Here is a 20,013-nt window from a genome sequence, read left to right as displayed (position 1 = left end):
TCCAAAGATTTTTCATTACCTGCTTCCTGGTGCAGAGAGAGAGAGAGAGACTGACCAACCCAAGGTCACCCAGCTGCTTTCTGCCTAAGGCAGGACTAGAACTCAGAGTGTTCCAGTTTCCAATCCAGCACCCACAACCATTACACCAAACTAGCTCCCTAAAACTTATTTAGACATCCGGTATTTGATCGTTCTTCCTATGGCAAAGATTGTGTATTTCCAAATACATGTTAGGGAGTGAGCAAGAGGAAAGAATTGTTATTGTTATTGTATGTCTGTCAGAGGTTAAATCTCCCTGTGCATATAAAGGTAGAAGTAAGCCATCTTTAAGGGAAGTTTGATTTCTGATGACTTACTCATACAGCTTTCTTGGCACCAGAACAGAAATGATTTGTCCTTGTCTTTTGGGGAATTGCTTTTGCAATTTGTCAATCTACCTTCAACCCTAACTTTCCTAGTAACCTTCCACTTAAATAGTAACTTAATTTATTGGAGATCAACTGTAGTCTTCTAAGTTCTGTCACTTAGCAGATAAAAAGGTAAATCTTAAAAAAAAAATTCTACTGTAAATTTTTTCCTGTTCTGTTCTTTTAGCCGCTGCAGGCTGAAAAGCTTTGAAGTCATCTGATTTTCCAAGGAGAAATCCTCCCGAATATTTTAAAGCAGTGAAATCTCTACAGACAAATGAACTATTTCTTAGCTACATATTTCAGAATCTCTTTTTCTTTCATCTTCAAAGAACTTCATTTTAACCATTGAAAATAATGGGATTCTTACGCTATCATCAAAAGATGCTATAAAAACTTGAGGAGTGGGGGGAGTGGTTCACCCTGGTTTTTCTAAAAAGACAGGAAATTATTACCCAAAAATGTTTTTCTACTTCATGTTAACATATATTGCTGGCACTGTTCCAATTGCTTTGCTCTCACAAGATAACGTTCCAGTCAATTTTTTAGCCCTACTGTTCTTGTTTGCTTTTATGTATTTTATCTTAATTATGCTCTTAAATGACGTGACAAACAGTAGGAAGATTTCATTGTCCTTGCCTTCTGATGAATCATCAGCTTAGGGTCCATATGTTAATAATAATAAAAATGCATATATTATCTGACTCCTAGTGACTAGCCACCCAGGGATAGACTTGAATTAGTACATTTCCCTAGTACGCCATTCCTTGGTTAGTGACCATCTCAGTCAGTGACCGTTTGCAAATACAGCACTAATAAAAAGTCATTAAAAAGTTCATTTTCTGATCAGTGTATGAATTTACAACCAAATTTGGTGCACCTGACAACAACGCATGCCAGAGTGGGAGTAACAACAGAGAGTAATATTTTTTTCTGAATGAGATGGACACAACCAGTGACCTTTACAGCATCTTTATCTTGATCTCTGCTATGTTTCTTAACGACAATTTCCCTTAATGACCTGGTTGCCGGAATAGAACTTGGTCGCTAAAAGAGGTGTATGAGTTGTTCTAGGCTCTGGCTGGTGTCAGCTTTGATGGTGTCCAGCCATCTTTGGCACCCTGGTTTCCTTTTCCCATTAACACTTCCAAGCATAATTGTTTTACCCAGTGAATCTTGCTGAGGTATCTGTGCCATTTGGAGATTTTGTCCCAACAGATCAAGATTGTACTTGGAGTTATTTCAACTCTTTCAACAGTAATGATATTTTCTCCACTCTAATATTAGTAGAGTGGGGAAAACATGAAGTATCACTGATTGTATTGCTATTAGTAATTTGATTCTTTATTCACTTGATTGACTTATTCTATTTTCATACAGATTTCTGATATCCATGTTACTGGAGAGTCAGAGGATATGTCTGCTAAAGAGAGATTGCTTCTTTGGACGCAACAGATAACAGAAGGTTATGCTGGAGTTCGCTGTGAAAATTTCACTACCTGTTGGCGAGACGGGAAATTATTTAATGCCATCATTCATAAATACAGGTATTTGCACTTTCGTTAAGAATGTATGTGGAAATAATTATTCTGAGGAATTAAAAAGTTGCGAAGATTTATCATTACAACCTGAGGTCTGTTTGGTAAAGCACGCATCGTACATTGTAGCAATTCAACAATGGAATCAAAGAGGTAATCATCTTAAAGACTGTGATGTTATATCTTATAGGTTACATTATTTGGAATTTGCCTTCCTGGGCCTTGATATTGTTGTCCAAACAGGGGTCAAAGACTAGCAAAAAACATCTAAAAATGTATAATATGAAGGTAGTGGAGACATTAGAACAAAATCTCATTTTAACAGACCATCTGGGATGGAAGAAATATGTTGAACCTAAAATATCCGTTAAATTTGAAAGTATGTCATAGGTATGATTAACTATATTTGATTTGCGTCATGAAGCCATAGTGCAAGGCATATATTGTGGTGAATATTGTAGAATTAAGGTAAAATTTATCTACATTTAACTGCCTTGTTTGTACTACCTGAGATGCAGAGAAAATTGTTATTTTGCGGGGGACGGACGGACAGACATGTTTTTATATAGAACTGTAACCTGTTGCATCCAGAATCTGCTAAACAGGGATGAATTATATCAAGATTTCATGGTAGTTTATTTAAGAAACTCGGCTTCCAATTGTATGTATGCATTTTTAAAACATGGCTCGGGGTCTTTAAGGGTATGTTTGAGAATTTTTGAGCAATGTCTGATGATAGCTCAGAAGCCAGAGGGGCATCTCATTGGGTTGTTCAGGATCAAGTGACCTCTAAAAATCTTTACTGTGGTTTTTAATAGGGATAAACATAGCTCTGAGTTAAAGACTGTCCTTTATGGGAACTGAAGACATTCCTGGAGGCTGGGATCACAGTGGCTGTTTCCTTGTCATCAGATGACAGGATAACAGAGATCATGTTCCCAGATGTGAGAAACTTTTAAAATACTGGTAGCTTGTTAAGTGTTTTTATATAGGAGGGAGCAAGCAACCAACTATTTATAATGAGTGGAAGGAGCAGAAGAGGTGAAATAAGTTAACATTTGTTGACCTCTACATGACTTTCCCTTTTTCCTTGTAAGGGCTACACTGCAGAAGAACTGCAAGAGTTGGCATTTAAATTTAGGCTATGAATTGATTAAATCTGGATTCTATGTGTTGGGTGTATTAGAAAGTGTTCCTTGAATAAATGTGTTCTTTATCCTATCTGATAATTGATTCTCACTTTTCTGTGTATATTTAGATTACATATATAAAAAAAGTATATATCTGCTTTCAGAAAATTGTTGGGGCTATTTTTATTGCTGAAGCCACCAGAAATTCCTTTCTGAACTAGTTAATTATTTTGTGTCCATGGGTGTTTGTTAGTTGTTTTGTCTCCATGCTGTATCTCTGAAATTATAAATGTTAAATAAAATTTTACCTAGCACTTCTGACGAATTGGAAGGATTATAGTACAGTCACTGATTTGATAAAGGTAGAATAGAAATTTGCACGAAATGTATTTGTAATACTATAAGTAAGTCACCAGTAGAACAGCAACTATAAAATTTTTATTTATTTATTTGTTTGTTTGTTTTAATTTGTATACCACCCTTCTCCAGCAGGACTCAGGGCGGTGAACAGCCAGAATAAAACAGAACATACAAAATTTAAAAACAGTTTAAAAATAATTAAATATTTTTGGCCGCAATTTAAAACAACCCAATTAAAATCAATTAAATTTAACCAAAACAGTGGGATCAAGCCAGCCCAGCTAGGTGAAATAAATAAGTTTGCAGGGCCCGATGAAAAGTTCGGAGGTCTGGTTTGTACGTATCTCTGGGGGGAGATTGTTCCAGAGGGCGGGCGCCGCCACAGAGAAGGCTCTCCCCCTGGGGGTCGCCAGCCGACACTGTCTGGCGGACGGCACCCTGAGGAGGCCCTCTCTGTGCGAACGTACTGGCCGGTGGGAGGCTATTGGTGGCAGAAGGCGGTCTCGTAAATACCCCGGCCCTAAGCCATGGAGCACTTTAAAGGTGGTCACCAACACCTTGAAGCTCACCCGGAAGACCACCGGGAGCCAGTGCAGCTCGCGCAGGAGAGGTGTCACAAGGGAGTGCCCTGTCGCTCCCATAATCCCCTGCACGGCCGCATTCTGGACCAGCTGGAGCCTCCGGGTGCACCCCAGGGGGAGCCCCATGTAGAGAGCATTGCAGTAGTCCAGGCGGGAGGTGACGAGTGCCTGAGTGACCGTGCGTAGGGAGTCCCGATCTAGAAAGGGACGCAACTGGCGTATCAGGCAAACCTGATAAAAAGCCCCCCTGGCCACGGCCGTCATATGCTCTTCTAAAGACAGCCGTGCATCCAAGAGGATGCCCAAGGTGCGAGCCCTCTCCGTGGGGGCCAGTGATTCACCCCCAATAACCAGAGATGGCACCAGCTGGTTATATCGGGACACCGGAAGCCACAGCCACTTGGTCTTGGAAGGATTGAGTCGGAGACTGTTTCTACCCATCCAGGTCCGCACGGCCTCCAGGCACTGGGATATCACTTCAAGGGCATCATTGGGGTGGCCTGGGGTGGAGATGTACAGCTGGGTGTTGTCAGCGTACTGATGGAAATCCACCCTGAAGCCATGGATGATCTTACCCAACGGCTTTACATAAATGTTGAACAGAAGGGGCGAGAGGACCGACCCTTGCGGCACCCCACAAACAAGGCGCCTCGGGGTCGACTGCTGCCCCCCTGTCAACACAGATTGCAACCGATCAAGAGAGGTAGGAGGAGAACCACCGCAAAACGGTGCCCCCCACTCCCCAACCCCTCCAATCGCCGCAACATGATACCATGGTCGATGGTATCAAAAGCTGCTGAGAGATCTAATAGGACCAGGATAGAGGAGCAACCCCTATCCCGAGCCCTCCAGAGATCATCCACCAACGCAACCAATGCCATTTCCGTGTGGTGCCCAGGCCTGAAGCCGGACTGGAGCGGAATTGCTATCATACATCAGATATGTTTTTTATCTGGTAGTTTTATAGTAGTACCTGAAGTTCAACATCATTAAGCCGGTTTAGGTATAAGACATATATAACCTGTTGCCATGGGTCTTCTGTAATAGCTGTATCTGTCTTCTTGTTGAACTGGAACAGTAGGTTATTGGTAGCATTCAATTCAGTTATTTTATGTTATTTTGTAGGAGTACAGTTCTATCCCATACTAAATCCTTGATTGAGATGGAATAGGAAAAGACAAAGTATAGTTTACTTTCAAAAAAGTTAAAATGCATTTTTGTGGAAGCTTGTTTCATTGTTCTGTTTTATTTTTTAATTTATGTTATAGAATAGCAACTACAAAGCTGTTATGTTTGTTTTCTCAGAAATCAGTGAGATTTTGGGGTTACATCTTGATGATATTTTTAAATACATATAAAATAAGTTAAACTAGAATAAAATTTCTAGAATTGGTGATATCTAGAAGGTTAATTTAACATTTTTATATAATTTGTTGGCACGACTTGGACTCCTCTTAGGAATCTAAAGATAATTATCCTATTTCAATATAGTATTGGTTCCTATTAGTAGTTGTGCTACAACATCGTAACAAAATATAAAAAGGCCATGTGTAGAAAGCAAACAGTTTTAATCAAATAAAATCCAGGGATTTCCTGTCTTACTGTTCAGTTGTAATGATCCTAGTATTGAAAAGCAAATACAATTTTGGGGTTTCCTTAGAAATAAGCAAAATTATTTCTAAGTAAATGTGTGTAGTACAGTCAACATAAGAAAATGTTTTCAGATGTTTATGGGAAATTGAGAGAAATTAGGTAAGCCACACCAAAAGGTATAAATCATAATACATTGTTTTATTGTGACCCCAATTTTTTTTTTGGCAGGGAGAGTATGTTCTTCCTGATCTCCTTAGAATTCATAATGAGCCTTAATATCATCAATCATGGTAGCTTTCATAATTGCTTCGGAAAGTAGGAGACGGGGACACAGTATTAATAAGGATTCCTTTCCTTCCTAAATCTGTCAGCAGGGAAAGTGAAGAGAGCTTGCATTAGTGGTCTCTTCATTCTAGAGTTGGCACGATTCATGTCTCTTTCCTTTCCTTTTTTTTTCTTCTGTATGAAAAAAAAATCAGTTTATCAGTTTCAATAGCTATCGATTGTGACTGCTTCTCAATGCTATCAATCATTTCTCTTTCTCTCTCTCCCCTCTCCTTCCCCCTCCCTCCCTCCCCCCTCTCTTCCCCCCTCTCCCTCCCCTCCCCATTTTCTCATTTCATATAGCTTCTGTCAGTTATTTTATGCTCTGGCTGGTATTAGCTTTGATGGTGTCTATCCTTTTTACCATTGCCTTTTCCAGTATGGTCCAGTACTTGCTTGAGGTCCCAATTCAGAAAAATGGGGAGAGTTGAATCAAGACCTTCCGACCTACCTTGTAAAAACCTTACCAGGAAAATATTATGGATAGGCTTTCAAATGAATCAGGTTGGATTTCCTTCCACCCCCCAAAAGTATAAATGTATAAGGTAATAGTAGAAAAAGCTAAGCTTAGAATAATTTGAATGCAGAAAAATAATATTACTCATCATTCCTTTCACTTGCGGATGAAATCTGTATGCAGCAAGTTTGAATAGGTTTTACGCACATGGTATAAAAATGCACATAGCCTCATGAATATGGAATGGAATGTGTCTTGTTTATCAAGCAAAGCTTTTCACCAGTTTTTGTGAAATGTCTGAGCCAACAGTCAGGAAAACCATATGAAAACAATAAATACCAGCCATGAAAGTATTGTGTAGCAATACAAAGAAAATTGGAGGTGCACAGGAAAAAAAAAAAAAAGACGTGGCTTATAATAAACTGATTAAGCATCAAGCACACCTGGTCTGTTGTGCAGCAGACTTAGCTGGAGACTACAATAAGGCTTCTGAAAAATGTGGGAATATTATATACAGAAGTAAAATAATAAAAAAAACCCAGTTCAAGAGATTGCAATTGTATTGAGTAGATGAGAGATTAACTCAGAGCCTTTTGGCCCTGCTGAGAAGCTCTTTAAATTGAGCTTCCGATGAGAACCAGTAGCAATCCCCGAGAAGAGGAAGAGAAGCTATTCAGAAGCGGAGATCACGCTTCTCAGATTTTGTGAGGCAAACAGAGCTGTGTGAGCTGCCAGATCCATTAAAACATGGCAGAAGTCAAGGCAAAGAATTTTAGGTGGGGAAAGTTTGCAAGATGCTTTAAGGCAAACAAATCATATATACTGTAGCAGAGGTTTGGTCTGGAACATTGGTTTCCTGCCAGCCCACAAGGCAAGGGCTGCACGCTCTGTACTATGGCGATTGTTAAAACATGTTGCAGGCGATCAAGATCTAACTTGAATACATTCCTCCGGGATAGGAGAAGCAAGGATGCCAACGTTTGCCGCAGCATGTCAGTTGCCTCTAGCTACAAATGGGGGAAGAAACAAAATATTACTAAGTGTCAAGCCTTGGATTGCTACGGGATACATTTGAAAGGAAGAAGGCCTCTATTATGTGCACCTTCAAGTTTCTGCTTGCTGTTTTCTACTGTGCAGCTTATTCTTGCTTTTTCTCGGAGCAGGGAAATAAAAGCTCTGCCCAGGAAGAGAAACTTGGTAAGCTTTGCTTGACTGAATTGAAGCAAGTTTCCATTTTTCTGCTGCAGGGGATCATTAAACATTAAAGCTTTCAGACTAAGAAAAGAAACAAAATTTCAGGTGGAGTCAAGTGAATGTTCAATAACAAAATAAAATAAAGTTAATTTAGGAAAATTCCCTTGATGAAGAAGGATCTTCATCCCCCTCTTCAATATATCCCAGAGAGTATGTAAAACTTAAAAGTAGATAACTGGCCAGATCACAATGTTAAGATCGCTGCTCCTTTAATCACAATTTTGCAGGAGTTTTTATTTTCTTATTTCTGAAGCTGGCCTCCCCAAAATCACATTAAACTACCTTGTGACTTTCTTGTGGTGCACTTTAGATCCATCAGAATTATTTAAGTTCTGTTTATTCTTTTAAGAGCAGTCACGGTATATTGCAACATAGAAATTCTTTCTACTTGCTGCTATAATGTGGATATCAGAAAATAAGCCTACTCTTGTTTACTGTCAGGAGGTGGTGCCTCTGGTCTTCCCTTTTTAAGGAAAGTTGTTGAGAAAGTGGACTGTAGTTAAAGAGGATCCTAGAGCAAATTAATTATCTAAATCAGTGGTGGGTTCCTCCCGGTTCGGCCCAGTTCCGCCGAGCCAGTAGCGATGATGATATGATGTCACCGAACCAGTTCTGCACCCCCACCCCCGCCCCCCACGTTATTCTTACCTTTTATTTGGCCCCACCCCCAATCTATTGCTGCCTCCTGAGTCCCAGCTGATGGGCTGTGAGGAAAAACTGTTTAAACTCTTGCCGCAGAGCTTCAAAGGGCCGCCCTACAGCTGATCAGTGGTAAAAGGCAGTTTGGTGGTAGACCAGTGCCTCCAAAAACAAATCAGTAGACCGGTGCCTGCAAAAATAAATGGGTAGACAGGTACAGCTCTGCAAGCAGTTAAAAGCCTGGTAGACCAGTACCTCTGCTAAATCCTAAAGAATTGTCATATGACCATCAAGACACGCCCACAAAATAAGCCATGTCCACAGAACCAGTAATAAAAAATTTTAGAACCCACCCCTGATCTAAATCCATTTCAGTTTAAGGTTGGGATTTAATGTAGAGGCAGCTTTGGTTGCACTTGGACATGACCTATGGTGAAGCTATGATGGCAGTGAGCTTTTGATACTGTTAACCATGGTGTCCTATTGGACCAGTTGGGGGCACTATTTTAAATTGGTTCTTCTTTTTTAAGAGCTGGTTTTTATTGTTGTTGCTTGTGGGGAATTGGGAGAAATCACTCCCTAGGGGCCTATTTTGTGGGGTTCCACAGGCGTCCTTTTAGTTCAACATCTACATGAAACTTTTGGTCTACATGATCTGCAGGTTTGTGGTTCTCTGTCATCAGGATGCCGATAATATCGAATTATAGCTGCTACCCCAGCCCACCCAAATGAACCTTCTGAGACTGCTGTAGGGCCTGAAGGCTATATAAGCCTGTATGGGGAGGAAATGAATCTGATTCAATCTTCTCCTGACCTCATGGACGTGGATATGAGAGGCACCTAAATATTGGAATATTCTACCTTTAATTTTGGATGGATTGCACTCCTGGACTCACAATCCCTGTTTGATGAGCAAGAGACAGTTGTGGCCAGAAAGGTCTTTATATATAACTCTATTCAGTGCATCCTGGATCGAGAGTGCCTTCAGACAGTTTTCATGCTCTAATCACCTTGTAGCTTGACTGCTACAATACTTTCTACATGGGCTTGCTCTTTTTTTTTTTTAAATTTGATTTATACGCCGCCCTTCTCCGGAGACTCACGGTGGCTTACAATGCGTTAAGCAATAGCCTTCATACTTTTGTATATTTATACAAAGTCATCTTATTGTCCCCAAAACTGGGTCCTCATTTAACCTACCTTAGAAAGGATGGAAGGCTGAGTCAACCTTGAGCCTGGTAAGATTCGAACCTGCAGTAATTGCAGGCAGCTGTGTTAATAACAGGGTGCTTTAAACCACTGTACTACCAAGGCTCTTGAAGACCACTTGAATGCCCTTGGCTGCCATCTAGCAGTTATCTGGATTTGTGCAGGACAGGAGTTAAAGAGCTGAGTGTTGAGATCATAACTCTAGCAGGAACTTTCGAGTTGATGGAATGAACTTTTTAAAAGAACGTTCTACTAGAAGAGAAGCTAAGGAATCAGTGTAGCAACCACCAGGAAGGGAATTTCCTGCTATGTACCATAAATTGCAGAAGCACAAATGTCAAGTCCTTTCTATTACACTTTCAAATATGAGGGGTCATTGGTGCTCTCTGAGTTTATATTCTGTTGTCTTGCCTGTCTGTGTGGGTGGGGGCAGTCTTAGGGATTCTTTGGTTGGGCTGTTTACGGCTCTCTGGCAGTTTCTTGATTGGGATATTGCTTACTTGATTGTTGGTATCCCATTTTACAGTTTGTGTCTCAAAAATAAAATTTATGACAAATAATATAATTAATAGTAATGATCGTAATAGTTGAAAGATGCTATTGTTGTTTCTCATGGATGAGATAAACTCAAGAAAAAACCTGAGCAGTGTGAAAATTACATGATAAGTCAGTAAACAGAGGCAGGGCAGAGCAGGTTTAGCTCTGCCTCAAATGGAGTTACGCTTGCATTATAAACTTCGCCTGCCTGATTTTTGCATAATTAATCTGCAAACTCAGCATCCCATAATGGAATGACAACAATTTCTGACAATGGTGCCTCTCACTCAAAGGTGGGCAAAACCACTTTAATTCCTCTTTCAGTCATAACGTATTAAAAGAAATCACAATGTGCATGTTGGGACATGGCGTTTGAATGTGTTGAGTTGTTCCTCACCTTGGAGAAATTCATAGATGTCTCTATTGCCAGGCCATTATTACCCTTTATGAGTACAGAAGTCAGTATGTATATTATTTATTTATTTATTTATTTATTTATTTTATTGAATTTCTATACCGCCCTTCTCCCGAAGGACTCAGGGCGGTGTACAGCCAAAAATAAAACCATGACAATATAAAAATTAAAAGCAATTTAAAACAATTAAATAAATTGCCCAAAAAACTCTAATAAAACAACCCATTAAAATAGTAAAATGTTATTATTTACAGTGTGTATGTTTCTCCCGTGTAAACCTTAGAGCTAATTGTAGTGATCAAAACGAAAGCTTTCCATTCCCAGCCCAGGTTTTCTGCTGATAAAATAATGGGGCTATGCACTGCTTAGGATTCAATCCTGGAAATAAGTTTCGGAGCGCATGGAAACATGAATGCTGCACCCATTGGCATTCAGGCTACCAAGTCCTGAACATTTCTGCTTAAATGAGTTGCCAGCAGTTTTCTGTGTTCTATATCTGTGCCCTGTGAAGCACCTTTTCAGAATGGAATTGGAAGTATGGCCTAACTATAGTAAATAAAGGAACTTCTATGAGAATGACACTGAATTCATAGAAGTAAAAAAAAAAATTTTCTTTTTTTTTTTAGTAAAGAACTAGTCAGACATTATGCTAAGAACATCATTATGCCTTGCTGTGAAAGAACAATTTTGAATGAATTGAAAGTAGCTATATATAGTATATAGCAGTGATGGCGAACCTTTTCGGCACCGAGTGCCCCAAACCAGAACGTGCATGTACATGCATGCGCCGGAATGCCAGAAACTCGAAGACCAGTTGGCCGGCACACATGTGCATGCTGGAAACCAGAAGAGTAACTGGCAATGGCACGCATGCACACAGACAGGGCTCTGTGTGCCACCTCTGGCACACATGCCATAGGTTTGCCATCACGGGTATATAGTTTTCTTAAAACTAAATTTTTCTGAAATGAATGGCTAATGGCTAATGAATTTAGTTTAACAAATTTACTGGATCTGACTATTGAGATAAAACTATACAGCAAGGCCATAGAGATCAATGAAATAGCATCTACTTTAGTTACTCTGGGAATATAGATAATCCCCGATTTACAATCATTTATTTAGTGACTGTTTGAAGTTACAACAGCAATGAAAAAAGTGACTTATGACCAGTTTTCACATTTAGGGCTGTTGAATGTTGCAGCGTCCCCATGGTCACATAATCAAAATTCAGGCAGTTGGCATCGATTTATGACAGTTGCAGTGTCCTGGGGTCATGTGATCACCTTTTGTAACCTTTCTGAAAAGCAAAGTCAATGGGGAAGCCAGTTCCACTCAAAAACCGTGTTACTAATTTAACAACTGCAGCGATTCACTTAAAACAATGGCAAGAAAGCTTGTAAAATGGGGCACAACTCCCTTAACAACTTGCTTAGTAACAGAAATTCTGGGCTCTGTTGTGGTCGTAAGTTGAGGACTACTTGTATTCCGCCACTGTATTATCATAATTACTCTTTACGGATTCCTGAAGTCCATAAAGGCATGTAAAGTTATCAGTTTTGGGGTTTAAAAAATATCATAGGATCTGAAGGTGAAGTGAAATTACAATACATCTAACAGATCTGGCTATGATATTTGGTTATAGTATGTATACATAGAGGATATTTTGGTTAACTTAGGCCAGGGGTGTCAAACTCAAGGCCCGAGTGTTTAGATTTGGCCCGCAGGGCCGCCCTGGAAACAGGGAAGGATTGGCCCGCGGTGCCTCTGCCAGCAAAAACAGAGCTCAGGAAGCTGCGACAGCCTCCTGCAACCCTCTACCAGCAAAAACGGAGCTCAGGAGGCCAACCCTTTGCTGGCAGAGGGTTGCAGGAGGCCTTCGCAGCCTTCCGAGCTCCGTTTTGGGGCACCACAGGCGCCCCCGACACATGTAACATTGAGCTGGCCATGCCCACCCTGGCCCCCAAATACAACCCTGATGCGGCCCTCAATGAAATTGAATCTGAAACCCCTGGTTTAGGCTTTTAGTTTGTTAGGATGTAAGAGTGTACTATGTGTACATAGAATACAGTTGGTATTGTTTGGCTCAGGTATAATGTCCTGTTCCTGTGTACATTTCCTTAGAACAGGAACTGTATTCTATGTACACATAGTATACTCTTATATCCTAACAAACTTTATTTGTGTTAACTTCTTAACTCTGGGTGTGTCTGGATTGGTTACTGTCCCTACCTGCTCTCCAACAAAGTTACTGTACGTGAGAGAAATGTGCCTGCAGGGAAGTATTTGAATAATCTAGATATTTGCCTATGAATACTTACTAGTAAAAATTCCTGTGATATATATTTGGTTGTATTTATTGCTTTTGCTTCTTGGTAAAAACAAAATTATAAATTGGGGAATCAGTTAAGAAACTTTTAAACATATTTACAAAACAACTAATACCAGAATTATATATGTATAAAAAAAAATTACAAGTGCTAAACAGGCAGGAGTGAAATTCAGCAGGTTCTGGAGAACCGGTAGTGGAAATTTTGAGTAGTTTGGAGAACCGGCAAATACCACCTCTGGCTAGCCCCAGAGTGGGGTGGGAATGGAGATTTTGCAATAGCCTTCCCCCAGGAGTGGGGAGGGAATAGGGATTTTGCAGTATCCTTCCCCTGGAGTGGGATGGGAATGGAGATTTTGCAGTATCCTTTCCCTGCCATGCCCACCAAATCACACCATGCCCACCAAGCCACGCCCACAGAACCGGTAGCAAAAAAATTTGGATTTCATCACTGTAAACAGGGATTTCATATCCTTTATGCACTAGAAATCTATTTGTTAAATATATTAAGCAATGATGTTGGGAATGAGGTGAAAGACCTATTACTATCTTTTTGGATGAAACAGTTGCACAATAAGTTATCTCTACTATTAAGGTTGCTTATAAAAATTCCAACTCAATCAATAATTCATTTTTAAAATATTTTTACTGTTGATTGTTTATGACTGAATCAAATATAACAAAGGAATATTTTTAAAATAACTTATAGCTGTTCCTACATGATCAAGTTGCTTGTTCAGCCATACCTTAACATCTTCGGAAATATAAATTATTATCATATTTAAAAAAGCTGGCAAAACTTCTGGTCTGGTTGGCTACTTCAGTCGCACATATACAGGTAGTCCTCGCCTTACAACAGTTCTTTTACTGATTGTTCAAAGTTAGAACAGCACTGAAAATAGTAACTTATGACCGTTTTTCAGACTTACAGTCATTGCAGCATCCCTGGGACCATATGATCAAAATTCAGATACTTGGCAATTGACTCATATTTATGACAGTTGCAGTATCCCATGGTCATGTGATTGCCTTTTGTGACTTTCTGACAGGTAAAGTCAATGAGGAAGCCAAATTTAGTTAACCATGTTACTAACATACCAACTCCTGTGATTCATTTAATAACGGTGGCAAGCAAGATCGTAAAATGGGGCAGAACTCACTTAACAAATGTCTTGCTTAGCAACACCAATTTTGGGCTCAATTGTGGTCATAAGTGAAGGACTACCTGTACTATTTTATCCCAATAGTGCTGGGGATTGATAATGATGCCTTTTAAAATAAGGCATTTCCTACTTCTTCCACTGAAGTGTGTATAACTGATTTTGAAGCCTGGCAAAGATTCTGCAGATTAGGAAAGCTCTTGTTTGATTTTTTTCTTTAAAATAGTCATGCGAAAATGTTGACGGTGACCTTGGCAGGTAAATTATAAATGATATCACAGGGGCATGATGTTACAAATGTTCCTTTTCCTCTGGGGTCAGTTTCAGTTGGCTTGCAATGGTGGCAATGACATTCAGCCTTAGACTTTGTAGGTTTTCACAGGGAATGATAAACTTCCAAATCCTAGTTAACATCTATTGCATTGTAACAGTTGCTTTGGATAGTCAGATGGATGGCATATAAATTTAATAATAAATACATCTGCATGAAGCTACTGAGTGAGTTCATCTATAGCAGGATTATCAAACTCAATTTCATTGTGGGCTGCATCAGGTTTGACTTCCGGGGGGTGGGTGGGTGGGGGTGTCCAGGATGGGTATGGCCAAGGTGGCCATGGCCAGCTTGATGTCACTCATATAGGGGGCACAATATTAGACTTCCCCGAAACTAAGACCTGGTGTCTTTTTCGGTGGTCCAAAAAATATAAGACCTGGTCATATTTTTGGGGAAACATATCTATTAAGAAGCCTTATGAAACACATTAATATTTTTTATCTTCTCTTAGTTTGATATTGGAACTATTGGCCTGCTTTATTTGACAAACAGAAGGCAGTAGCTGGAGTTGAATACAGACTATTTTTATATTCCAAAGCTGAGGAAATGTTTAACCTGTGTTCATTGACATCAGAGTAAATAGGGTTATAGTTGAAATTAAAGCAAGACTGAAAATTCTAGGGGGAAAAAATACTACTGCATTGAAAACTAGAGAGATATATTGCCAGCATTAGTGTACCAAGTCAAAGACTATCACAGTACAAGCAGTTTACATTTTCTCCCTGCTCTTTCCCTTTCTCTGCATTCATATATTTTCTCTGGTAGGTTTAGTGAGAAATCTGCTGTAGAATGACTCACACTTTTATAAAGTCTGGATAATGCATCTTTTATCATATGTAGAATAAGTACATCATACATGTATTTTTGACATGTATTTTATCATAGCTGGAAAGCTTTAATAATTAACAAATTAGTGTATAAATATATAAGTGTGCGATTTTTAAATATCCCTTTGGGATAGGTACCAGAGTTATCTTAGATATACATATACATTACTATATTATTTATAAAATGAGGCTGAAGATAATTGTAACTAATATTAACATTTTAAACGATGGTTAGTACCAATGAGAGCCCTGGTGGCGCAGCAGATTAAAGTACTGTTATTAACAGTTATTAACATTAGCTGCCTGCAATTACTGCAAGTTCAAATCTCACCAGGCTCAAGGTTGACTCAGCCTTCCATCCTTTCTAAGGTAGGTAAAATGAGGACCCAGATTGTGGGGACAATAAGCTGACTTTGTATAAAATATACAAAAGTATGAAGGCTATTGCTTAACGCATTGTAAGCCACCCTGAGTCTCCAGAGAAGGGCGGCATATAAATCAAATTTTTAAAAAAATGATAAAGTGAAAGAGACAAATAATTTTTTTACTGTCTGATATTTCCCTATGCATTTATTCTGGTGAGTAATTTACCGAATGGATTTGAGCTTCATTACCTGCAACAACTGGAGATAATAGGTTTGAAATTTATAGCACAAACGTGGTTGCCCTTGGAGTCACCTTCTTTTGTTATAGAGCAAATTTCAGCTTGTCTCTTTTTGAATTAAAGAAAAACATTCTGCATTGCAGTCTGCTTAGGTGGTAGTGGCATAATTTTTTCCCCCCACTAAAAAGCTAGCAAATATACTACAGCTTGCCCTTTCTTGTTTTGAAAAACTGGCAGCTGAATAGACATAGTTTTGTGTTTTGCATATCACAAGTTGCTTCATTGCTATCAACATGTGTGAAATGTCTCAGAAGTCAGGAGAATCAGAGCAACATCTGTATGTTTTTAGATTGATTTCCCCCTTTTTGCAGTTTCCCAATACATTTGCTTCAAAAACATCCTTGTTTATTAATCTGTTAGTGACACAAAAGACCTATTTTTCCAAGTCCGTTATTGTTATTGTGAATTTCATAATTCATTATCTGAATGTTGTATCCAAAGATAATGTTTTCCTAAATCAATTGAAGGAAGTAATAACTTTTATAGTTTAAATTGGGGAGTTTGGGGATAATAGGGTATTAATTGTAGGGCTTGGGCTTGTTGTTGATACCTTTGATTGAAGTCGTCTTTTTTTTTTAGAAAAATAAATCAGAGCTTTTCCACTATTTAAGGGATTACGGCAAAAACGTACTTCAGCCAGAAACTGAAGAATAAATATTAGGGTAATGTCTTTAATGGTCGGATGAGTGGAGGGGACTATAAGGTTAATTGTATCCTAGCTGAAATGTACGATGACTATCATTAGGAAAAGGATGCTGACGAAAATTTATCATCCACCCATTTTGGAATTGGAAAACTGTATTTAGAGAGCACTGTGTTTTAAGACTCCATTTCTGTTATCACTAACTAGCATGGCTAGAGGCAAGGGTTTGTTAGAGTTACAGATATGGAAAACATCCAATCATCATCATGTTTTCTGCTCCTGTCTTAATTTTCTTTCTTTTTTTTTTCCTGATGGTTGTTTCCCCCCCACTTATGTCTTTCTTCACATGAATGGTCAGGATTCTCTTTAGCTCATTTGGGAAGAAGAAGAAGTGACAAGATAGGGAGAAAGTGAACTATTTATTGTGCATGAGCATATGCTGAAGCAGAACTTTAGTGGGGAGAGGAGAGGGAGGAGAAAGAAAGAAAGAAAGAGGAAGAGAAGAAGAACAAACAACAACAACAAAGACTTGTATGCAGCCTGCCTCTCAACAATTCTGGTTGACATGTCATAGAAACTGCAGTAAAATCAATAACACATAAAAGATATAGAAAAAAGTTGGCAAGCATGATGAAGCAGGGAATTATAGTAAGACAATTTATAGTAAGACAATTTCATCATAAGGTGTAGTTTCAGGTCTCATCATTTTGAACCACCCCTCTCCTTAAAATGTTGTTCACCACTTTTCCCATCTAGAAAAGGCAGAAGAGGTAAGGCACTTCTGGGTAATTGTAAGATATCCAGAGCTAATGTTTTGGAGTGACAAGGGATTCTGATCTCAACCAGTGTCTTCTCTATGTAAAAGACTGGAAGTTTCCACTCCGCTGTCTTTCCCTTGTGATAAAAACATATCTCCAAAAACTTAAGTCATTTTTTTCCCCCAGAGAGAATATTCCATCTGGGACCTGAACAGCTGAAATGTAGGACCCATTTCCTCTGAAGTAATAGCCTTCATCGTTTCCCTTGAAAAACCTCATCTTCAGAAATAAATGAAGACCACCGTTCACATATTGTCCTCCAAAAACAGATTAAATTCTTTTCTTTTACAGGCCGGACCTGGTAGACATGAATACTGTTGCTGTTCAAAGCAACCTTGCAAATTTAGAGCATGCTTTTTTTGTAGCTGAAAAACTTGGAGTTGCCAGGCTTTTGGATCCTGAAGGTGAGTTGATGAATTGAAAATACTGTTGTTGACGGGCTTCAGAAAGCTTGACAGGAAGCCTGATGTTGTGGTATCTGTATTGTAAACATTGCCTGTGTCCACTTGTACGTTTTAGATGTCGATGTCTCCTCGCCAGATGAGAAGTCAGTAATCACTTATGTATCATCACTTTATGATGCATTTCCCAAAGTACCTGAAGGTGGTGAAGGCATTAGTGCACATGTAAGTAAGAAAGTAGTTTTATACACTCACAGCAATTTTTAAGCAGAGCTACTGAAACGTTATGTAATGTTAAGAGTGTGAGCTGTCTGATGGGGGCGCAAAAACTTATATAACTGCTATTTACTGCATAGAACAAGTTGAATAACGAGGTCATAGAATGATAGTACTAAGAAGTGAGAGCTCTCCCTTTGTTCATATTTTCTCTATGCAGGGAAGGTGAATCTACTTCCTTCTTCAGATGCCATGTTCTGTTGGGCTTACCTGATATTTAAACTGTTGAGCCAGGGCATTTTGAAATGAGTCCTCATGGATATGATGCTAATTAAAGTATATCATGAAATTGGCCACTAAGTGTATGAGTGGGGCCTCTTCTTCAAGCCGACCCACTAGAACAGTGTTCCCCAACGTTTCTGGATTGGCAGCCCAGCGCAGGGTGGGGTGGGGGGGGGGAGAAGAGAGAATGGTTTTGTGTGAAGGGCAGGCACATGCATGTTTGTATGAGCAGCGGGCGCGCACACCCACCGCTCGCACAAGTGGAACTACAAGTGCCTTCACCTGCTTCTCGTGTTAGTTGAGCTGGGTGCGCATACATGCATGTGCCAGCCCACCGCTCATGTGGCCTGGTTGTGAATAGGCCACAGCCCAGTAATGGGAACCTCTGCACTAGAGCATAGCCATGTGTGGAAAGAAAGCATAAAGTCCTGATGTGATAGAGATAGAGTTATGAAGTTAAAAACAGGTCACTTGGGAGGAAAAGAGGAAAAAAGGAAAAAAGAGGGATATTGACAGAAGAGGACTTCAAAAAAAAAAAGTATAATGCTTATAATAAGGATGGACTGTTTCCCAGGGTAAGCAAGGCAAATGCTAGGAATATAAGATAGAAATCAGGTGAACAGTAGATAAGAGAACTAAAATCAGATAACAGAATGATACATGGACTACAAGTATAGAGGTGCTATAAAGGAGAGTGGACAAAGAATGAGCAAAATCTCATACTGGGTATAGGAGAGGAGCAGGGGTGGGTTCTACTTACCTTTACTACCAGATCGCATCGTGCCCACACATGCGCAGATCACCTATAATGACATCTGGGTCAGTGGGTGGAGCCTCCCGCCGGTTTTACTACCGGTTCTTGCGAACCGGGGGCAACCCACCACTGGGGAGGAGAATTTGAAAGCCAAAGAAGTACAAGGCTGAAAGATCCAGTTTCTACAACGTTATTCAAAAATTGCTTGCAAAAGGAGACTTTGCCAATTTAAATTGTAATTTTGTGGACACTTTAGGACTAAGTTAGATAGAGCTGATTGGTTGCTTATCTATAATGCAACAGATACAATTGACAAGCAATGTCTTTATAATTGGTGTGCTACTTTATTGCTTCTCTTAGGATGTTGAAGTCAAATGGATCGAATATCAGAATATGGTGAACTACCTCATCCAATGGATTAGGCACCATGCCACAATAATGAGTGACAGAGCATTTCCAAACAACCCTGTAGAACTCAAGGTGATTATTTTTTCTTTTGTTTATATTTCCAGAATACAGTTTTTAAAGACTATTAGGTACTACTCCTTTAGCGTAATCACCTATTCATTTATAGTGATTCACTAAACTCCCATGTCCTTTAAATGGCACTGCTGGAACATAAAATACTTATTTCAAGAAGGGTCTGCCTTTTTCGAAAAACAGAATTTTCCCAAAGTCAGCTGCACCACAATGCAGAATGGGTATAGAAGAGAGTGAATTAAATATGCCTGTACAGCTCTTCTTGGAACTTAAGAGGTTGGCATAGTTTGCAGTGTTAAATGTCCCTTTATGTAAAAATGCTGGAAGCTATTATGTCAGAGAGAATGTTAGGTTAAATTCCTTCTCCCTCTCATGTTATTTTCCTAAAACATAACTTTTATGCATGAAGTTCTCACCAATGGATTATCTTCTGTCCTTATCACATGATCTTGAGTTGGATGGCTATATAAATTTGATAAATAAATCCTCAATCAATCTACTATTACATGGCAATGGAAAAAAACTGGATTTCTGGTCAACTATGTATAAACATAGTGATTCTAGATATTAGAATCTTGGGAAGGAGCCACAAATCTAAATAGTGTTCATATAAAGATTAAGCAATAAAGGGCATCTCCCTGGCTTGGAGGCATTAGAATGC

At 39.3% G+C, this 20,013-nt stretch overlaps 1 protein-coding gene across 17 annotated transcripts in view; it reads left to right on the top strand.

The window, feature by feature from the left end:
- The window catches only part of DST (dystonin), a 336,699-nt gene that overhangs the window by 130,281 nt on the left and 186,405 nt on the right, over window positions 1-20,013 (top strand). For all 17 annotated transcript variants that reach the window (XM_060689235.2, XM_087882458.1, XM_087882463.1 and 14 more), the window contains 4 exons: window positions 1,788-1,954; window positions 17,511-17,623; window positions 17,739-17,845; window positions 19,233-19,352. In XM_060689235.2, coding sequence (XP_060545218.2) covers window positions 1,788-1,954; window positions 17,511-17,623; window positions 17,739-17,845; window positions 19,233-19,352 — 507 coding nt within the window. The remainder of the gene's footprint in view (window positions 1-1,787; window positions 1,955-17,510; window positions 17,624-17,738; window positions 17,846-19,232; window positions 19,353-20,013) is intronic.

This window comes from Pantherophis guttatus, chromosome 1 (assembly GCF_059756535.1).
Source record: "Pantherophis guttatus breed Tessera chromosome 1, ASM5975653v1, whole genome shotgun sequence".
NCBI lineage: Eukaryota > Metazoa > Chordata > Lepidosauria > Squamata > Colubridae > Pantherophis > Pantherophis guttatus.
Note: the sequence above shows the minus strand (reverse complement) of the source record. Positions and strands in the feature narration are given on the sequence as shown.